The 18,979-nt window shown below is 37.0% G+C and overlaps 1 protein-coding gene across 2 annotated transcripts in view; it reads left to right on the top strand.

Annotated features, from left to right (window-relative positions):
• The window catches only part of Rassf6 (Ras association domain family member 6), a 65,600-nt gene that overhangs the window by 34,314 nt on the left and 12,307 nt on the right, over positions 1 to 18,979 (top strand). For both annotated transcript variants that reach the window (XM_063240321.1, XM_063240320.1), the window contains exons 3-4: positions 9,711 to 9,789; positions 11,735 to 11,877. In XM_063240321.1, the coding sequence (XP_063096391.1) occupies positions 9,711 to 9,789; positions 11,735 to 11,877 (222 nt within the window). The remainder of the gene's footprint in view (positions 1 to 9,710; positions 9,790 to 11,734; positions 11,878 to 18,979) is intronic.

Genomic DNA, 18,979 nt, shown 5'->3' with positions numbered 1-18,979 from the left:
AAGCACAGATTCTCAAGACCCATCTCAAAGCTACTTTGCACCTTGAGATGTACTTTAGTAATCAGTGCTTCAGGAAGTTGTTTTTTTTAATTCAGTTTTGATGACCCCTTATCTCACATAAGCATATGGACTGCTGGGTTTCATGTCCACACAATGTTTTTTTGAAACAGAGTTTTTTTTTTAAGCCACTGAAGGTTTCTTAGTCTGTGTGATCGATTAAAAATGGGTGGTCAATTTAAACACCAGCTGAACTGAATCAGTATGGTGCTGAGTGTAGACCACCTGAAGTGGCCACCTAAAGACTGTTGCCAGAATAAAAAGGAGATCTGGAGAGGAAGAGTAGCATTGTGGGTTCTCCTAAGTGGTGTTGTTTGAAGCTTCTGGTTCTTTTGGAGCTGTTGGTTCTCCTGGAGGAGCTTATCTTGCTGACTCCCATGATATGAACTTGGCTATTGTCATCACAGGAGCCCAGGACCTTGTCGCTGAAAATAGCTGCGGTTTACTTTGGGGGAACTCTGGTCCTGAATTTGAGCATTGCTTTCTGGCTCCAGAGGGGAAAATGTGTGCTGTTTAATGTCTAAGAGAAGCTTGTCACACAGGCTTCCTGATATGGACTCAGAAGTTCTCGTCGGAGGAGCCCAGGACGTCATCACTGAGAATAGCTATGGTTTACCTTGGAGAGCTCTGGTCCTTACTATGAGCACTGCTTCCTAGCTCCAGTGCAGAACCCTCAACCTACTGGCACAGATCCTTTATCCTGCTGACACAGACTTTCTTGCTGCCACCACTAACTTTTGGGCCTTCCCAGCACAGATCCATGAAATCTACTTGCATGAGTCATTGTTGGTGGGCTCCAGGCCTCCAGTTGGACTGGTGGGAGGCACTGTCATGGGCTCTAGATTTTCAGCAGAACTTATTCGGTTTATTGTCATGGGATCCAGAACCTTAGCTGGATTCTCTAAGTCTTTAGTGTGTGGACAGATTTCCTGCACTTTTGGTATTTGACTCTCGGTGACTAGCATAAAATACTACTATAAATTAGGTGTCCAGTATTGTTCTTCTTGCAACTCCTGACTACAACAGTCTGTTTCCTCAAATAATCTGCTACAAGATACAGGCTCATGTGTATCTAAAGTGTTAAGTTCCTGCTTTGGGTGCTGATATGCAAACAGGTGAACCAGACTCTACTTCTGTGTGTCTTGGTCCAGGGAAAGAGATAGTTTACATTACGCTTTGATGGATGTTAAATTATAGGAAAATTGGGCCTGAGATTTAGCTCAGTGGCATAAGCACTTACCTGGCAAGCACTAAGTCGTGAGTTTGATCCCTGGTACCAAAAAAAAAACTATAGAAAAATATCATGATATATTATATACTTATTATATATAACTATCAGGCATACAATAAAAATCACAAACTTAATCCCAGCAAATAACTTGTTACCTTCACATATTTAACTCAGCTATTTTATAAAAGTGTACAGAATGTTTCAAATCCAACGTTTTGGATTTAACATGTGATCTGGTTAAATAATCTTATTACTAAAATTTAGCATTAGGAACAAACCAGTAGTAGAAGACTAAACATGCAAATAAATAACTATTGTGATTGGGATCCAGAGTGTTCTCACAAGACTTGCTGTGCTGAAAGGCTGGTTGCTGATGGGCTTTTGAGAAGGGATTGAAAGAAGTCTAATTTCCAATCCCTTGGTGAATTCATGATGAATCTTTATTTGGTGGCCTTTTTGGGAGGTGATAGAGGAAATGGGAACCTAGCTGAAATAAGTACATCTATTTTTTTTTTTTGTCTTTTTCCTTTTTATCAGTACCAGGGATCGAACTCACGACTGCCTGCTTACAAGGCAGACGCTTATGCTGCTGAGCTTAATCTCCAGCCCCTAAGACATCATTGGGAAGTGGTCTTGGGGAATACATTTTAGTCCCACCCCCTTCCTCTCTGGCTCTTTCCTATTCCTGCTTCCCCACCTGTCTCCTCTGCTCCCCAGTCGTCCTCCCCATCCGGTCCAGTTTCAGCTGAGCTGCTTTGCTTTACTACATTGTTTGCCATAATACCTGGCCTTGTCACAAGACCAGACGCAAAAGAGGCAAATGTCCTAGAATTTGTGAGCTAAAATAAATCTTTCCTCCTTTGATCTCAGGTATTTCACAACAGAAACTGACTAGCATAATGAATGAGGAGTTTTAAATCCTGCCTTGGAGATTGTCAGAAGTTTTAGGGTTCAGCTCTTAAGCGTAGCAACACGCAAACTCAGGAAGTACAGCCGGGCACTGTGGAGGGCTGGTTATACCCTCTGCAGCTATGACTGAGCTGTATTTGCCCTGAGGTTGGTTTATGTCACACGCTGTCTCTGAGGTTAGTGTAAGGTAGAGAGTGTGATACTACATGTGCTTTGCACATGTTCATATTGTAAAAGTAAAGAACAGGACAGCGTCCTTTGGTTTCCAGGGAAAGAATAGGGTTTCCACTGGTGGCTGATCATTACAAAAACAAGAGGAAAGGGCTGGGGATTTAGCTCAGCGGCATAAGCAACTGCCTTGCAAATATGCGGTTGTGAGTTCAATCCCTGGTACTGATAAAAATGCAAAAGACACACACACACACACACACACACACACACACACACAAAGAGGAAATCTCTTTTTGAAGCTAATATTGAGATGAATTAATTTCCACTCATCATGTCATCCCATGTCTGTACGTATTATGGTTTAAAAAAATAAAAATAATTTCTTTACTCAGCTAAATAGCTGGTAAGATTAAGGAACTCACTTTTTGCTAAATTCATTATTCATGGAAAATGCCAGAGTGTGAGAAACTCCCATTGCTGAACAGCTACAGTTCAGGACACAAAGTAAAAGCACTTGACAGTTAATGCTAGGGTCACTATTACTCATTAAAATCAATGGAGTCTTGAACATGAGATTGTGGGATCTCCATATCACTATCCTATACTCACACACACAGGAACCTCTCCAGATTGGCTTTCTGCACACCAGAGGTTCTGAGCAGGAATTCTGGGAATCCCACAGAGTCTACCAGGATCCTTTCCTTGTTCTGCATATTCATTTACCTAGCAAGTTCAGTTTATATGGAAGTTTAGCATCCCTCAGTTTAATAAAAATAGCATCCCCATAATCTGATATATCACTTTTTCAATTTTTTTTAAATCAGGACATGTTTACAGTACATAATTGATTACATTCTACATGAGAAGCTGGAATGCATGCATAACACATTTTAATCCCTTTTCATCACCTTTCCCTCCACATCCTCTGCTCTCCATTTTTGCAAAAGATCCGTCTCCTTATTTTCTATTACTTGCCTTTTGTTTTCCTCTTTATTTATATTTTTGGTTTCTGATATAAACCATGAAATGTTAAGCTTCTTTGTATGCTTTGTTTTGGTAAGATTATGGCCTTAAGATGCACCCATTCATATACCCTTCTTTATGACAGAATTGTATTGCATTGTTTATATACATACCACATTTTCTGTATTCACTCATCTTTTTATAGATGCAGGCCACTTTCAAGATTTCATTATTATGAACTGTGCTGCTATAAATATGAGTATGCATGTATCACTGTAATATGATGTCTTTAACTCTTTTGGGGAGATACCTAGAAGGGAACTAGCTTGAAGAAATGGAATTTTTATATTTATTTTTCCAAGGAATCTCCCTAATGTTCTCCATAAGGATTGTACTAGCTTACATTTCCACCGACAGTGTAGAAGGCTTCCTTTTTCCTCTTAATCTCACCAACAATTGCTACTATTTGATTTCTTGATGATGATAACAGACTATTTTTCTGGAGTAGGATAGAATCTCACTGTTGTTTTAATTTGCACTTCTCTAATAGCCACTGCATATTTTTGCATGTGTTTATTGGCCATTTGTACTTCTTCTAAGAAGTGCTTATTGATTTCAGTTGCCCATTTTTAACTGGGTCTTTTATTTTTGAGAAGTCCAATTTTTTGAGCTCTCTAGACTAGTCCTTTGTTCAGTGAATAACTGAAAATGTTTTCTCATGTAGGTTGTATCTTCGCTCAATTGGTTGTTGCTGTCCAGAAACTTTTTATTTGGGTATGATCCCATTTGTTGCTATTTCTTGTGCAGTTGGATTCTATTCAGAAAGTCCTTACCAACACCTATATTTTCAAAAGTTCTACCAATTTTATTTTACAGAATATTATTTTTATTTTAACATTTGGATCTCTGATCCATTCTGATTTTAGTACAAAATGAGATATACGTGTGTAGATTCAATCTTCTACGTGTGGATAGGCAGTTTTTGAAGAACAATTTATTAAATAAACCACCTTTTATCCAGTGTGTGTTTTGGGCTCCTTTGTCAAAGATCAGATAGTTGAATATTACTGGGTTGTTTCTGCTTTCTTGATTCTATTCCATTGATCCATGAGTCTGTTTGTGTCTGTACCATGCTGTTTTTGTTCCTATAGCTTTTGTAATGTAACTTCAAGTCAGGTATGTTTATGCCTTCTGCTTTATTCTTGTTGCCCAGGATTACATTTGCTGTTCTGGTCTTTTCTGATTCCATATAAATTTTTATATTTTTATTGGGGTTGCATTAAGTCTGCATATTAATTTTGTAAGTATGGCTATTTTGACTATTAGTTCAGCCTATCCAATGGGGTATCTTTCCATTTTATGATACTCTCTCCTTTTTCAAAATACTATGGTTTTCATTATAGAAATCGTGTATTTTCTTGTTTAGGTTAATTCTCAAGTATTTAATTCTAGTTTCTATTGTAAATGGCGTTTTTTTTCCTAATTTCTTTCTCAGTTCATTATTGGTATATAGGAACCCTGTTGGTTTTTACATGTTGATTGTGTATCCTGATATACTACTGAATTTGGTTATTAATTTTCTGAGTCTTTTGATAGAATTCTTGGATCTTCTATGTAAACGAACATAGCAACTGGAAATAATAATTTAACTTTTTGCCTTTCCTACACATAAATTTTATTCTTTTTTCTTACCTGATCATTTAGCTAACATTTCCTCTACTGTGTTGAACAAAAGTAGTGACAGCAGACATTCTGATCTTGTTTCTGATTTTGGAGTGTAAGCTTTTAGCCTTTCCCCATTTAATATATTGACAGTAGGATTGTCATAAATGACTTTTAACATTGAGATAAGGTCCTTGTGTACCTATCTAAGGTATTTATGAATGAATGTTGGATTTTTTCAAATATTTTTGTGTATCTGTTGAGATGATCACGTGATTTTTGGCCTTGCTTCTGCTTATTTGATGTATTACATTTATTGATTTACATATGTTGAACCATCTTGGCATCCTGGGATGAATCCTACTTGGTCATAATGTGCAGTATTTTTTATATTTGTTGCATTCTGTTTGCCAGTATCTTACTGAGGATTTTTGTGTCTATGTTCATTAAAGAGATTGGGCTATAGTTCCTTTTTTGAATTGGCTTCATGTCTGGATTTGGAGCCAGGGTAATGCAAACTTCCAGGTATGACTTTGGAAGTACTCTGTCCCCTTCAATTTTCTTAGAGTTTGAGTCAGATTCACAACAGACCTTCCCTGAAGTTCTTATGGAATCGAGTTCTGGACTTTACTTATTTGGTAGTTTCTTTTGTTTAACATAGTATACTTAAAGCTTGTATTTGTTTTGGGGCCTCTCTGTGGCTTTGAGGCATCTCAAGTTTATAAACTGAGGACACAGAATATAGAACCTATTTCTTAGCAACAAATTTAAAGTCTTACTAGGGCAGTTGAACAGCATATGCCAAGCAGTTAGTCTGTAGTGGGTGGGAAACTCTTGGCGCTAAGGGAAGATGCACAGATTTTTTTTTTTTCCTTTTTAGAAAAGCATTCATTCAAATGGACTCTGAAAATTCTGTTAAAATTGCTACTGATAGGTTATGCTATCCCTTTTTCTGACATGGAAATACCTTCATAAGACTTTGAGTCTCTTAAGCCAGAAATCCCCATACTGTAGCTATTTGAGGTACTTTCTAGGTCTTTCCATATATGTGGGGCATTCTGTTGCCTTTCTATGGAACATGAGCCTCATTCTTGTACCTCTAGCCTAGAGAGTTCAATAGTCTCACCTTCCTGCCTCTCTCGTCTCATGCTAAAATCTACCTGGTAGGCCTTAGTGCTTGCTTAGAACCTTCACGAGCTGCCCACTGTCCAAAAAGTGAATTCTAAGTTTCCTAAGATGGTATATGTGGTGTTCACCATTCTCTGTTTCACACGCTATACCCTTAGAAACTCAACTTGGCATTTTCTCCACAAACCTGACATCCTTGTGAATACTGTTTCCCTTACTTAGCAAGCTCTTCACATCCTGATTGCTTAGTTTTTGCCCACGAAGTTCTCTCCAGGTAGCACTGATTTCTTAAAGACCTTTCCCACCTTCTTTATATTACTGAGACTTATTGGCTTGCTTGCATCGTAACGTTGGCCACTACCATGTATTATTGCTAGTTCAGGCTTTGTCATCAGATACAGATGACCAATGTGACAGTAACTGCAGTTTTCTAGGCCCCTATTTACCAGCAAGTAAAGTTAGATCATGCACCATCATTAGGTACATAAAATAAATGTCTTCAAAAGTTTCTCTGTATCATGACACACACAATTAAAAGGCCTTTTTTGAAAACTAAAAATGGGAATCCCATTTGTCCCAGTTATTCCACTACTAGGTATCCTCTCAAAAGAGAGTTAAAGTCATCATAATACAATGATACATGCATACGTGCTATAAAGCAGCACAATTTATTGTAACTAAATCTTGGAAATGACCTATGTGTCTGCCAACAAATGAATAAAGAAAATGTGGTGCTAATACACAGTGAAGTATCACTCTGCCATAAGGAAGGATAAACTTGAGGCATTTACACAAAATGAATGCACCTTAAGATTGTAATGTCAAGAGAAATAAATCAGACACGTGAGCTTAAATATCATGGTTTGTCTTATATGAGAAACTCAAAATATAAATAAAGAGCAAAATAAAAGACAGATAGTAGGAAGTAGGGAGATCTTTCTCAAATAAGGGGATTAAGAGATGGAGGGAAGGAGAAGAAAAGACGATGGAAAAAAGAACTGAAAAAGATGGAAATAATGCTTTTGTAAATGGATATAGAACCAAGAGTCGGGAGGAGCAGGGAAGAGTGGGAGGAGTAGGGGACCAAAAGGGAGGATTAAGACGTGTTAGGTACACGTACCAACTTCACATGATAACTGTAATCGTTAAGTACCACAAACATGTACTAATAAAAATAAATAAAGGTATAAATCTAATTGATATAAGGGGAAGAAACTCCCAATCTGATATCCAATATGAATTCTTGTTCTCTAAAATCAAGGAACGAATTCTAGGAACAGCAGAGGTTAAAAACAGAATATATTTACTAGTGAAACAAAACTATCTTGAGAGAGAGACAGAAGGGGTCCCAAGTGAGTTGCCCAGGCCTTTGCCTTTTTTAGGGAATTTTATAAGGTAAAACTACAAGGTGAAGCAGGTCCAAGGTAAAGAAAAATTGGAAATCACAAGGTAGGCATGAGGTGGGACAAAGCTATGGCCCAACAGTAACATTATAATTGTCCAGGTAATACTGATTAAATCAGGGTCAAATAAGGAAACAAGTTACATTGACAAGTGGGCATGAATACAGAGCAGGCTTTTCCTGGAGGGGGTGAGGTAGTGGCTCTTCCTGGCTTTCCCAAGATAATGGAGACCTATTTAGAATATCAGTCACTGTTGTCTATCCTTAGAAGTATGTTGGCTGCGTTCCTTTAATCATTTGTCTTGAGGTCTAGCCCTCAGCAGACATATCTGTGTCTGCCCCACAGTTGCAATGCATTACATCTTCTGCATTGACATATAATATTTCTACCTAACTTAGCTGTCTATAATGTAATTAGGAACTTTTTTAAAAAGGCATTTTTGGAATGCATTCACCATTTCTATAATTGTTCACACAGCTCTGAATTTTCTTTTTTAATTTCTCACTTTATATTATATCATTAATTTACCTAATTTTATTTTAATATTTTGAGTTACTGAGCTCCAGTTTTCCAAACTCCCAAATCCTTGAAAAGTGATATTAATACTCAGCTAGAAAGATCCTGCTCATGATGAAAAAGATATGGGACTTAGATATCTATGTTACACAATGCATTGACAGTTTTCTCTGTATAGAGCCATATTATATTTTAGGCTTTGTGAACCATATGGCTGGTGTCAAAGCCACTCAACTCTGCAGTTACAGCATTTAAAATAGCCATAATTAATAAGCAAACACTTGAGAATTGACAAGATCTCAATAAAACATCCCCTGCACAAATGACCAGTTCAGGGCCACAGTTTGCCTGGAGACTTATTTCAGTGGTAGGAGACTTTTAGATTCTGTTTCAGGTACAGAAACATTTTTCAGCTAGGGAAATGGTTCTCTGGTACATAGTTTGAAGACCACTTAACCACACTATGCGATGCAATTTGTCATACACTGAAAGAATGGGATTATATAAAGCTCCATTTGCTTTCTTTACAATACTCAAAGCCCAGCATATTACAAGTTACCTCCCAAGTAAACCTGAAATTTCTGTATGGTGCTCTGACACTAAATGAGAGCTATAAAAGTATTTTCAGGCTCTATATCAGTGACACAACTCTTAGGAAATATCCCACAGTAAGACCCCCAGAAAATGAAATCAGCATGTTTAGTGCTATTTAGGATAGCAACATTCATTAACATTAAAAATTTACAGCAATTCAGTTGAGAAATAGAACAGTAACATGAAGGATTTCATTTTAGGTGGTAATTGTGTAAAGTATATTGATTCACGGAAATGTGCACATTGAAAATTCCAAGTGAAAAAAGTCCTGTACAAAAGTTACATCTACTTGATCTTAAATGTGGAAAAATCAGCATATATGAATCCCAGAGTGGCCAGGCACACCAACGAGCCACTGACTGAGTGTAGTGAGTGCAGGAAAGAGTACCAAGAACTTAACAGAAGACTGACCACATTTGAACTTTCAGGTCATTGTAAGGAATTGTATTTCATTGTGAATAATGGGAATGTATTGGATAATTCTGAGCCTTGGAAAGATGGTCAGGTTTGCATTAAAATAATTCCTGCTGTTATGAATACACAGCAGATGCAGGGAGGATTTTAGGAGGCAATGACAATAAGCCAGGTAAGAGACAAGGAGCATCTTACTCCCGCTGAGAGGACAATGGGAAGGCCAGACGTGGGAGGAGCCAGGGTCCCTATGTCAGAAGCTACCCACCTCCAAGGAGGGGGAACTCGCTCCCGGGCCATTGCTTCATCCCTGGGAGATGGTGTCAAGAGCCCAATAGGTGCCTGATTTAGGTTAGTTAAATGTTAGAAAACATGACAATGAATGTGAAACCAAATCTGTCTCCTGGCCCCCCCTGCTACAATACGCTCTCACCACTACTCTTGCTGTCATTTTCCATTCTCTGATTTTTATTTAAGAATTAGCATTCCATCATCTGTTAACATATTAAGAGTTCTTCGGTTTTCACTGACCTACAATAAGTTTAGAGTGATAGAAATGAGTCTGTTCACCATTTTTTATCTCAACCTTTATGTACTAAAAGTACTATCATTGCCTTTTACTATTAAAAAACTTAAGATTGTAACCAAATGTAATTTTCTTTTAGGGAACAACTTAATTCTTTATTGAATACCTATAACATTTTTTATGAGAACCAGAAAAATCTGCATATTTTATGTGAACAGGTAAGCTCACCAAAGAAATTCAAGATGCTCTGAGTCACAGGGGAGAAAAATTCAATATTTCTCCTCTACGGAAGAGTCAGGATGAGTTAGAATCCATATAGCACAAGGATCAGGGATAAGTAGGTGAAGATTCAGCTGGATTCTGGGTTTCATTTTTAGATGGTATCACAAAATATCAGTCTTGGAACATCTGTGGCTTTCTAAACATTGTTGAGATCAGAAGGCCTTTTAAAATAATTTTACTGACATATTTTCTTTCCACTTTAAAAGGAAAATTTAAACATGTTTTGAAGAGCAATTTCAGCAGAAACCTGTCCAAATAAATTCCTACAAAGGAAACAGGATGTGTAGGGAAGGATGTTCATTGTGGTATCATTTGTAATGGAGAAAATGTGAAGATATTTTAAGCCTCTATTTATTAATAGGGATTTTTAAATAAATCATGATGTGTCTGTAGCATAAATGAGTTATATTGCAATTAATATTTTTGTATCATAATAAGAACAAATTTTAAATTGTTTAAAAATAGTTCTGGAAGTTTCTGAAGCTAGAAAGTGTTTTTATGGGATCAGCTGCCGTTACCCTTGGTTTTCCTGCCTTCCATTCTCTTTTCCTTCATTTTTTATTTTAATTTTAAAGCTTTGTTCTCCACAGATACCTTCACTCAGTCTTGTATGACAAGTGTGACTCACTTCATATATTTACAGTATCTTTCTGGTTCCAGTAAGCATTAGAATTTTATACTCCTGATTTAAATCTTCAAGTTTGATGGCACAGTATGGAATTTAGACTACCATGAATTGGCTTCAGGCTGCGAATTGGAAGTGAGGATATTTACAAAGCACTGTAGCTTTTACTACTGAATTTGAATCATTTAGTATACTAAATAAAATAGTCTCTTTATAAAGAAATGTACCTAATTTTATATCATCCTAGACTTGCCAGCCAAAGAAATAACAACAGTATTTATTGAATGCTTACTGAATGCCAGGTGCTACAAATCAGGGGTTATTATGATGTCCATTTTGTAAATTAGGAAGCCCAGGTTAGGTGGTCACAGCTAGGAAGTAACACAGCCAGAGTTCAAATAAAGGTCTGACTCGAGTCTGGATTTTCACTATGCTTTCTAATGAGAATAGAGTCATTTATGTTACCTGAAAATTGACTTTTCATAGGAAGAATGGGTACCAGATGATTGACATATGACTTTTCTTAGTTTCTAAAATGTGTATAAGAATAAACATTAATAACATTTTATGTATAAAAGAGATAACTGGATTAAACTATATGTTCTCTATCTATATAGAACTAAATATATCTCCAGTAAAAATATATATTCCTGTTTGACTTTTTTCCCTGTATTTTTCCTTCTGTTGTTATACTATTTCTAATTTAGAAATAATTATTCAGATGCTTTTGATTTTTCATAAGTATCATCATTTCTATAATATTTTGCATTTTAGTGTTTGTTCACATAATTTTCCTTGTTCCACATTAACTTTGAGCTAAACTCTTCCTACTTGCTCATTTAAAAATGAGTAAATAGCTGCCAAGTTTCTCAATAGCTGTTTATTCTGATTTTAATTAGGTACAGTTTTAAGCCTGCTGTAATTTTCAATGAAACAGAATTAAAGCATCAAAATTTCACTTAATTGAGAATCACGGAGGTCAGAAAGCATTTTTATATAGTATGCCCTTTTTTGGAAATGACATTACAATATGACTTGCTCTTTTTGCCAAGTGTAGGTATTTCTGACAATAAAAGAATGTTTCAAAAATATATCTATTTTACAGGTAAATTAAGAAGCCAGACAATTTCCCCTGAAAATTTTCTAACATACTATCATTTCTTATGGACCTACTTTCTACATCTTCAGCTAAAACATGTATCTCCTCTAAGGATTGATTACAAGAACATCATGAAGACTGTTGGTTTCTTCCTTAGACTAAAGATGGGAAACTAATCCTTGAAGGAATGCTGGACATTTTTTGGGGAGTAAAACGTCCTATACAGCTGAAGATACAAGATGAAAAGCAGACCTCTTCTTCTACCACACTGAAGTTACCAGATGCTTTTTCCACCAAAGGGTGAGTTATTTTCATGCTTTTATTCTTCCGATGGTCTTCCTATTTCCTCTAATTGCATGTGCTCTTACAGAAGGGGAGCAGTGTTTGCATATAAATGCTTACACATACACACAGGCTCATATAGTCTTCCAGCAACCCCATGAATTAGGTGTCTGAAACCCCTGGCTCTTTGAGGCCAGGTAGTTTGTGCCAGGTACCATGCAGCAGAATCACATTGAACCTCCATTTTCTAGGATCCACAGCCAGTGCTCTCCCCTCTTCTGCTGCACAACTTCTCTCCTGAAAGTCTGCACTGTTTCCCTGATAGACAAACTGTAAAGGTAAAACTGGATTAGCTGTGACCTGTCCTCCCAAAAAATGGGTGAATTTAAATTTCCACCTCTCCTTGGAACCAAGGACTATCCCTGCTTCTGGAAGAGAGACATTATGCTCCACCTATTCAAGAGGGCAAAGCAAAGTACATATGAATTGAAGTGTGCAGGATAGCTTTCTTATAGATTGTGCAGCTAGCTGTTCATGATATCCAGGTTGAGCTTCTAAATTACCCCTTGCCAATTTTCTGAAAAATCAGTAAAAATTCCTAGCAAGAGTCATATTTATAAAACTTCTGTTTCTCTTTTTCTTTTCTCACTTTTGAACCCTAGCTTTTCAGTTCACCTCCCTGTGTCCGTGCTTTGAGGTGCTCAGCCTCCTCTTCTTACCTTCTGCCTTCCATCTGTAACTGCATGAGTGCAGGTTGTCGGAGCGTGGATGGACACAGAGCAGTCCAGTCAGATCTTGCGCCACAACTAAAGAAACCCAGGTATTACTTTGATGGAAGTCCATTTTCCTTTGGAGAAGGAAACCCCACTGTGGTTTTGACCTTGCTAGTATTGCTTAAACATTATGTTCCAGCAACACTGAATGTTTTGAAATTCTCTAGCACATCCTACAGTTTCTTACTTATGTGACTGCTTGGAAATCTGTCTGCTTCTCCATAACCATTACCTGACTTAACTAATCCTTTAAGACTCAGGTCAGGTAACAAATTCTTCCAAATGCTTTTTATGGACCCGCAGTCCGTACTAACTACACTGACAACCCGGAGTATGCAGTGCATCCTACTTTCACCCACCTTTCCACCCCTTTGCAGAGTGGCCCTCTAGATGGCAAGAAACACAACTTGAATAATCGTTGCATCCCAGTGCAAGAGGGGCTAAAAGTATAGTATCAAGTGAGGTCCCAGACACCTGAGATGAAGGTACTTCTGCTTTTGGGAGCAGTTGTCTTTCTATCTGTCACTCTGACTAGGCTTCTCTCCAGTGTAAGGATGTTTGATGGACATAGGCTCCAATACTTAAAATAGTACAGAAGGGAGCAGTAGTCCTGGGCAGCCTGATAAAGCCCTGCCTGCACCTCTTTCAGATGCTAGGTGACTAATACAGATAATGCCTTGAATTGTGAGGACTGTAATGTCAAGGGAGCAATTGCATGCACCTTGCTTTTTAAAAACTGTATAGGACATGAATTCACAAATTTAGTTATCATACTTCAAATTATCCAAGAACTCATGGCAAAATTCTACGAACAGCCAGCTCCTTTTGATTTATCTTAACTTACTGATATATAAAAATTTAATAAATATTCAGAATTAAAGGGAGATGTCAAAGAGATGGAAAGAAGAAACTTACAATATCATATTAAACCATAATTATTCTCTATGGATTTCCTCACTTTTTAAATTTCTCAGTCAGTTTGTTCCCACTAATCCTGAATTTTGGGGTGAATTTCAAGAGACCAGGTACGAGGGCTGGGGATTTATCTCAGTGGCATAAGCGCCTGCCTTGTAAGCACGCAGTCGTGAGTTTGATCCCCGGTACAAAAAAAAAAAAAGAGAGAGAGAGAAAGAGACTAGGTGGGCAAAGTAATATTAATGCCTCTCCATATACTGTCACAGATAATAAAATATTATCCTCATAATGTACCTTCTATATAGCCTATTTATGTGTTTCATTGTTTATCAGAAATTTCTGGAAAATAAACAGGGGTTATCTCTTGTTTAAAGTTATGAAAGTATTACCCAGAAAACTGTCAGCCTGCCCTTTATCATAGTAACAAGACATATTAAGAAAATATTTGAGCTGTACTTGTGCAGCATATCAGATCTTTCTACAGGGCAAGAATTTGAAGAAAAACTCTTCTTATACATACACACATGCACACAAAGAGACAGATATGCAACACACACACACACACACACACACACACACACACATACACACAAGCATGATTCAATTTAGTTGTAAAAATTACTCAACAATACTTGGTGAAAGCCAGCTGAACATTCAAGCTGGAAGGCATGACATAATTTGGGATGGCTTTTCCCTGACCTCTGATTCTCTAATGGAATGCACAGCCATCTAAGTTACTATTTCTATCAATCCAATCTTAGACATCCTTATTCTAGTTACTACCTTAAAGTAACTTTTCACTTAAATTCTGGGTCTCTACTAAATTGTATAAAGAAATTGACTCTATCTTTATGCTAACTCTCTCTCATGCTCCTTTCTCCATACTTTTGCTACCTGTGGGAAGAACTGAACACCTGTGTTGTTGCTCCAGAGGAAACTACGTTGTCAGAGATGGAGGCATTGTGTACTCCATGGCAGGAGGGCTGAGCCACGTATCTTTCAGACCACCCTTTGAGAGACTCATCAGTCTTGTGTTAGTTTATTTAAGTATGTTAGAAATGAGTCACACTGAAGAGGTATCAGCTGAATGTGAGTTATAGAGGCTTAAAAATATATCAGTTCACTTGAGCTAAAACCACTTGCAATTCTTTGTTCAGATGACTATATGGATACTATTTTGACCTCTGATATTGGGACCTTTTTTCATTAAAAAAGAGGAAAATCCTAGCTACAATGGGACTGTTTTTGCTTGCACTATTTTTCATTTCTATGTCTAATATATTCTCAAAGTTAGCATTGTCATTCTTTGGACAAATGTTGTTTTAGATCTAAGTTGTCCCGCACAGTCTCATGTGGAAGGAAACTGGGTCATGAAGGCATCATAGGTGATTGCTGTAAAGGGGTGGGGTCTGGTCAGAAGCAGCAGGGCACTGTGGGCCCAACACAGAAGGATGTTTCTCTCTTCCTGGCTCCTCCCTTGTTTGTCTGCTTCACTGCTGCCATCAGGTGAGCAGCTAACCCTCTGCCATGCTGCCCTGCCTCGGAGCCAGCTGACTGTGACTGAAACCTCGGCAAACTGTGAGCCAAAATAAGCCTTTCCTCTTGTAAGTTATTGGTGCTGGGTGTTTTATTCCAGTGGACAAAGTGATTAAAACAAGTCATGGTGGAATGAGATAGAGAGCAGTAACAGCTGAGAATTTCAGAACTATCTTTTCTTATGGTATGGGTGAGGGAAGTGGCTGTGTTCTATTTGTCTGTCAAATTTCTACCTGTATTTTGTTTTGCAAATCATCAGACTCCTTCATAGGGTTTAAATATGCAAATGGTATACATGCTGAACAATACTGTATTCAATTTTAAAGTTCCAACCAGTTCTGTCTTGAAAACTCGGACAACTGCCAAAGAGCCGAGTAATGTTCAGAGCAGTATGGAACAGCACTCACATCACACCATCCAGAGCTCAAAAGTAGTCTTTTCAGCTACAGATAGTATAAGGGACCAAATCCTGAATGATCTGGCCTTGTTAGATCACTTATGTTTGTACAGTGCCATTAAACTATCAGATAGCGAGGAAGACATCTGTCTAGTTTCCCAGAGTCACTAAGAATTTGTCCCATGCATCAGTGCTCCCACACTCATGGCAGCCCTCACATTGCTGATATAAAATAGCATTAGGGGGCTCTTTGATTTCTGTTATTGGTGTTATGTCTTTTCTGTCATTGCTAACACCTTATCATCATTACATCTGACCCTTTTTGATTGTTAGTCAGCTATGGATTATGGTAATATTCATATATACCATAAGAATAATTTGGGTCTGAGGAGTTCTTTGAGTTAAGCCATTACATATAGTTATATTTATTTTAGTTGGATAGTAAAGCTTGCTGGAAAATTTCTTAACAAATATATTAGGATCCATTTCCTATGGCTATTGTGAGGAGCAAATGATATAACAGCTATAAAAGAGTTGAAAAGAATTCAAAGGTCAAGGGGAAAGTATACTTTTTTTTCAAATTCACCACTTACTAGTATTAATAAACATTTTTTAATACTAATGACATTCAAGTAGAGTTAACACCAAAAATTCCTATGGATGACTTTTTTGGTCATTAAGCAGTTCTAAGGAAGAGACCTAGTGGGACTGACTGCTCCAGTAAATACTAGCACCCATTTGTTGAGAGAGATCCAGTAATGAGTGGGATCCCACTTGGGAGTGAGCCCTTCATGAAACGTATACAGATAATGGTGATTATTGTCAAGAAAATGAAGACAAGAATATCATAATAATTTTTAAAATACATACTTGTTCAGATCTCTGTTTGAAGATTTTTACACAAACTAACTCATTTAATCTTTACAACCACCTTACCCTATCTCATCATCATTCCTGTCTTACATATGCGGACATTGAAGCCAAGAGAGGATTCGTAACTCATTTCAGGCTAGATAAACAAAAGAAATATGAGTATTATCCTGCTGTAAAAATAAGCAGTTGTCTGGTTTCATTTATTCTTCACACTAGAATGTGTTGAAAATTGCTAGACTTCTTTATGAAATCACAAGTTTCTAGTGTAGACATTTCTCTTATTTTTTCCTATTTTATAAATTGCATTCATTGAGGGCTTTTAAATAGCCACAACAGGCCTGGGGATTTAGCTCAGGGGCTGGGGATTTTGCTCAGTGGCGTAAGTGTCTGTTCAGCAAGTGTAAAGTCATGAGTTTGATCCCTGGTACCAAAAAAAAAAAAAAAGCTGCAGCATCTATTTTAGAGCTTCAAATTTAATAACACTTCCTATAATATATTAGTGGACACTTATGACTAAATTGTCCTCAGGGTCTTGTGCAACGTTTTTAAAACAATGGATCATATTGGCTCCTACCAATTGATTCACATATACGTTTTATAGAACCTATATAACTTTGTTTCAAGTTGGACATGAATTATTATACTGTCAAGATATATTCCCCAAAAGCATGGAAGTATCTAAATCACATTACTGATTCTTGCAGTATAAATATAATTTTAATAATATCACAAAATTTTTAAAAAGACAAATAATATCACAAAATTGTGTAACTTTGGATAATATGTCTACCAAAATTTACATCTACTATACTAATACTGTAAATCTGGAAATTGAAATTGGAATATATGGTCTTTACCTCAATATGATAAAGGCCATCTATGACAAACCAACAGCCAGTATCATACTAAAGGCCAAAAACTGAAGGCCTTTTACCTTAAAATCAGGCACAAGACAAGGATGTCTCTTATCACCGCTCCTATTTAATATAGTACTGGAAATACTAGCCAGAGAAATTAGACAAGAGAGAGAAATAAAAGGGGTGGAGATAGGAAAAGAAGAAGTTAAATTATCATTATTTGCAGATGAAATGATACTCTCCATAGAAGAACCCCAAAACTCCATTGAAAGATTCCTACATAAAATAAATAAATTCAGCAATGTAGCTGGATACAAAAATCAATAAAATATTCAAAAATCAATAGCGTTCCTATACACTAACAACAAAATCACTGGCAGAGAAATAAGAGGAGCCATACCCTTCACACTAGCAACCAAAAAAATGAAATATTTAGAAATTATTCTCACGAAAGAAGTGAAAGATCTATACAGGGAAAATTATAATACACTGAAAAAAGAAATTAAAGAGGCTCTCAGAAAATGGAAAGACATCCCTTGCTCATGAATAGGAAGAATAAATATTGTGATGGCCATTCTCCCAAACTGCAGTACAGATTCAGAAATAACATCAATATACCTCATTTATCCCAAGAAATCACTCCTAAAGTTCACCTGGAACCAAAAGAGACCTAGAATAGCAAAGGCAGTTCTAAGCAGCAAAGGCAAGGCAGGAGGCATCACAATCCCTGACTAGAAGTTATACTACAAAGCAACTGTAGTAAAATCAACATGGTACTGGAATCAAAACAGAGCCAAAGATCAATGGAATAGATTAGAAGGTACAACCACAACTACAAACACACTCAACGACCTTATCTTTGATAAAGGGGCCAAACATGTTCATTGGAAGAACGACAGTCTCTTTTAATAAATGGTATTGGAAAAACTGGCTGTCCATCTGCCGAAAACTAAAAATAGACCCATGCCTGTCACCATGTACTAAATTAAAATCTAAATGGATCAAAGATCTGAATATTAAAATGGAAACAGTCTATTGGAAGACAAATTGGGTAAAAACCTTGAAGACATAGGGGTAGGTAAAAAATTCATGAACAGAAATCAAACTGCATGGGAAATACTTCCCAGAATGAATAATTGGGATCACATCTTATTAAAAAGTTTCTGCATGTCAAAAGAAATCTCCAACATAATGAAAAGAAAACCCACAAACTGGGAAAAAAAACCTTAGTGAACTGTCCCTCAGACAGAGGACTTCTGTCTAAAATGTATAAAGAACTAAAAAAAAATCAGACCCCCAAAATGCAAAGATCCACCCAAAAATGGGCATCTGAGATGAATACACATTTCTCAGATGAAGAAATACAAATGGCAAATAAAGTACATGAAAAAATGTTCATCATCATTACTCATTAGAGAAATGTGAATTAAAACAACACTGAGATTCCATCTCACTCCTGAAATAAAGACCAGGATCAAGAAAAATACCAACAAATGCTGGAGAGGCTGTGGGGAAAAAGGAACTCTCCTGCACTGTTGGTGGGAGTGTAGACTGGTGCAGCCATTGTGGAGGTCAGTCTGCAGATTTCTCAAAAAGCTGGGATTGGAAGTCCCATTTGTTCCTGCTATTCCACTTCTAGGCATATTCCTAGAAGAACTGAAAACTTCATACCACAGTGATATATGTGTACCCATGTTTATAGCAGCACGAATTGTAATAGCCAGATCTTGGAAACAACCTAACTGTCCATCAACTGAGAAATGGATAAA

This window comes from Cavia porcellus, unplaced genomic scaffold (genome assembly GCF_034190915.1).
Source record: "Cavia porcellus strain 051 isolate PalLab524CR breed Dunkin Hartley unplaced genomic scaffold, mCavPor4.1 scaffold_30, whole genome shotgun sequence".
NCBI classification, from domain to species: Eukaryota; Metazoa; Chordata; class Mammalia; order Rodentia; family Caviidae; genus Cavia; species Cavia porcellus.
This window is presented reverse-complemented; position numbering and strand designations above follow the sequence as displayed.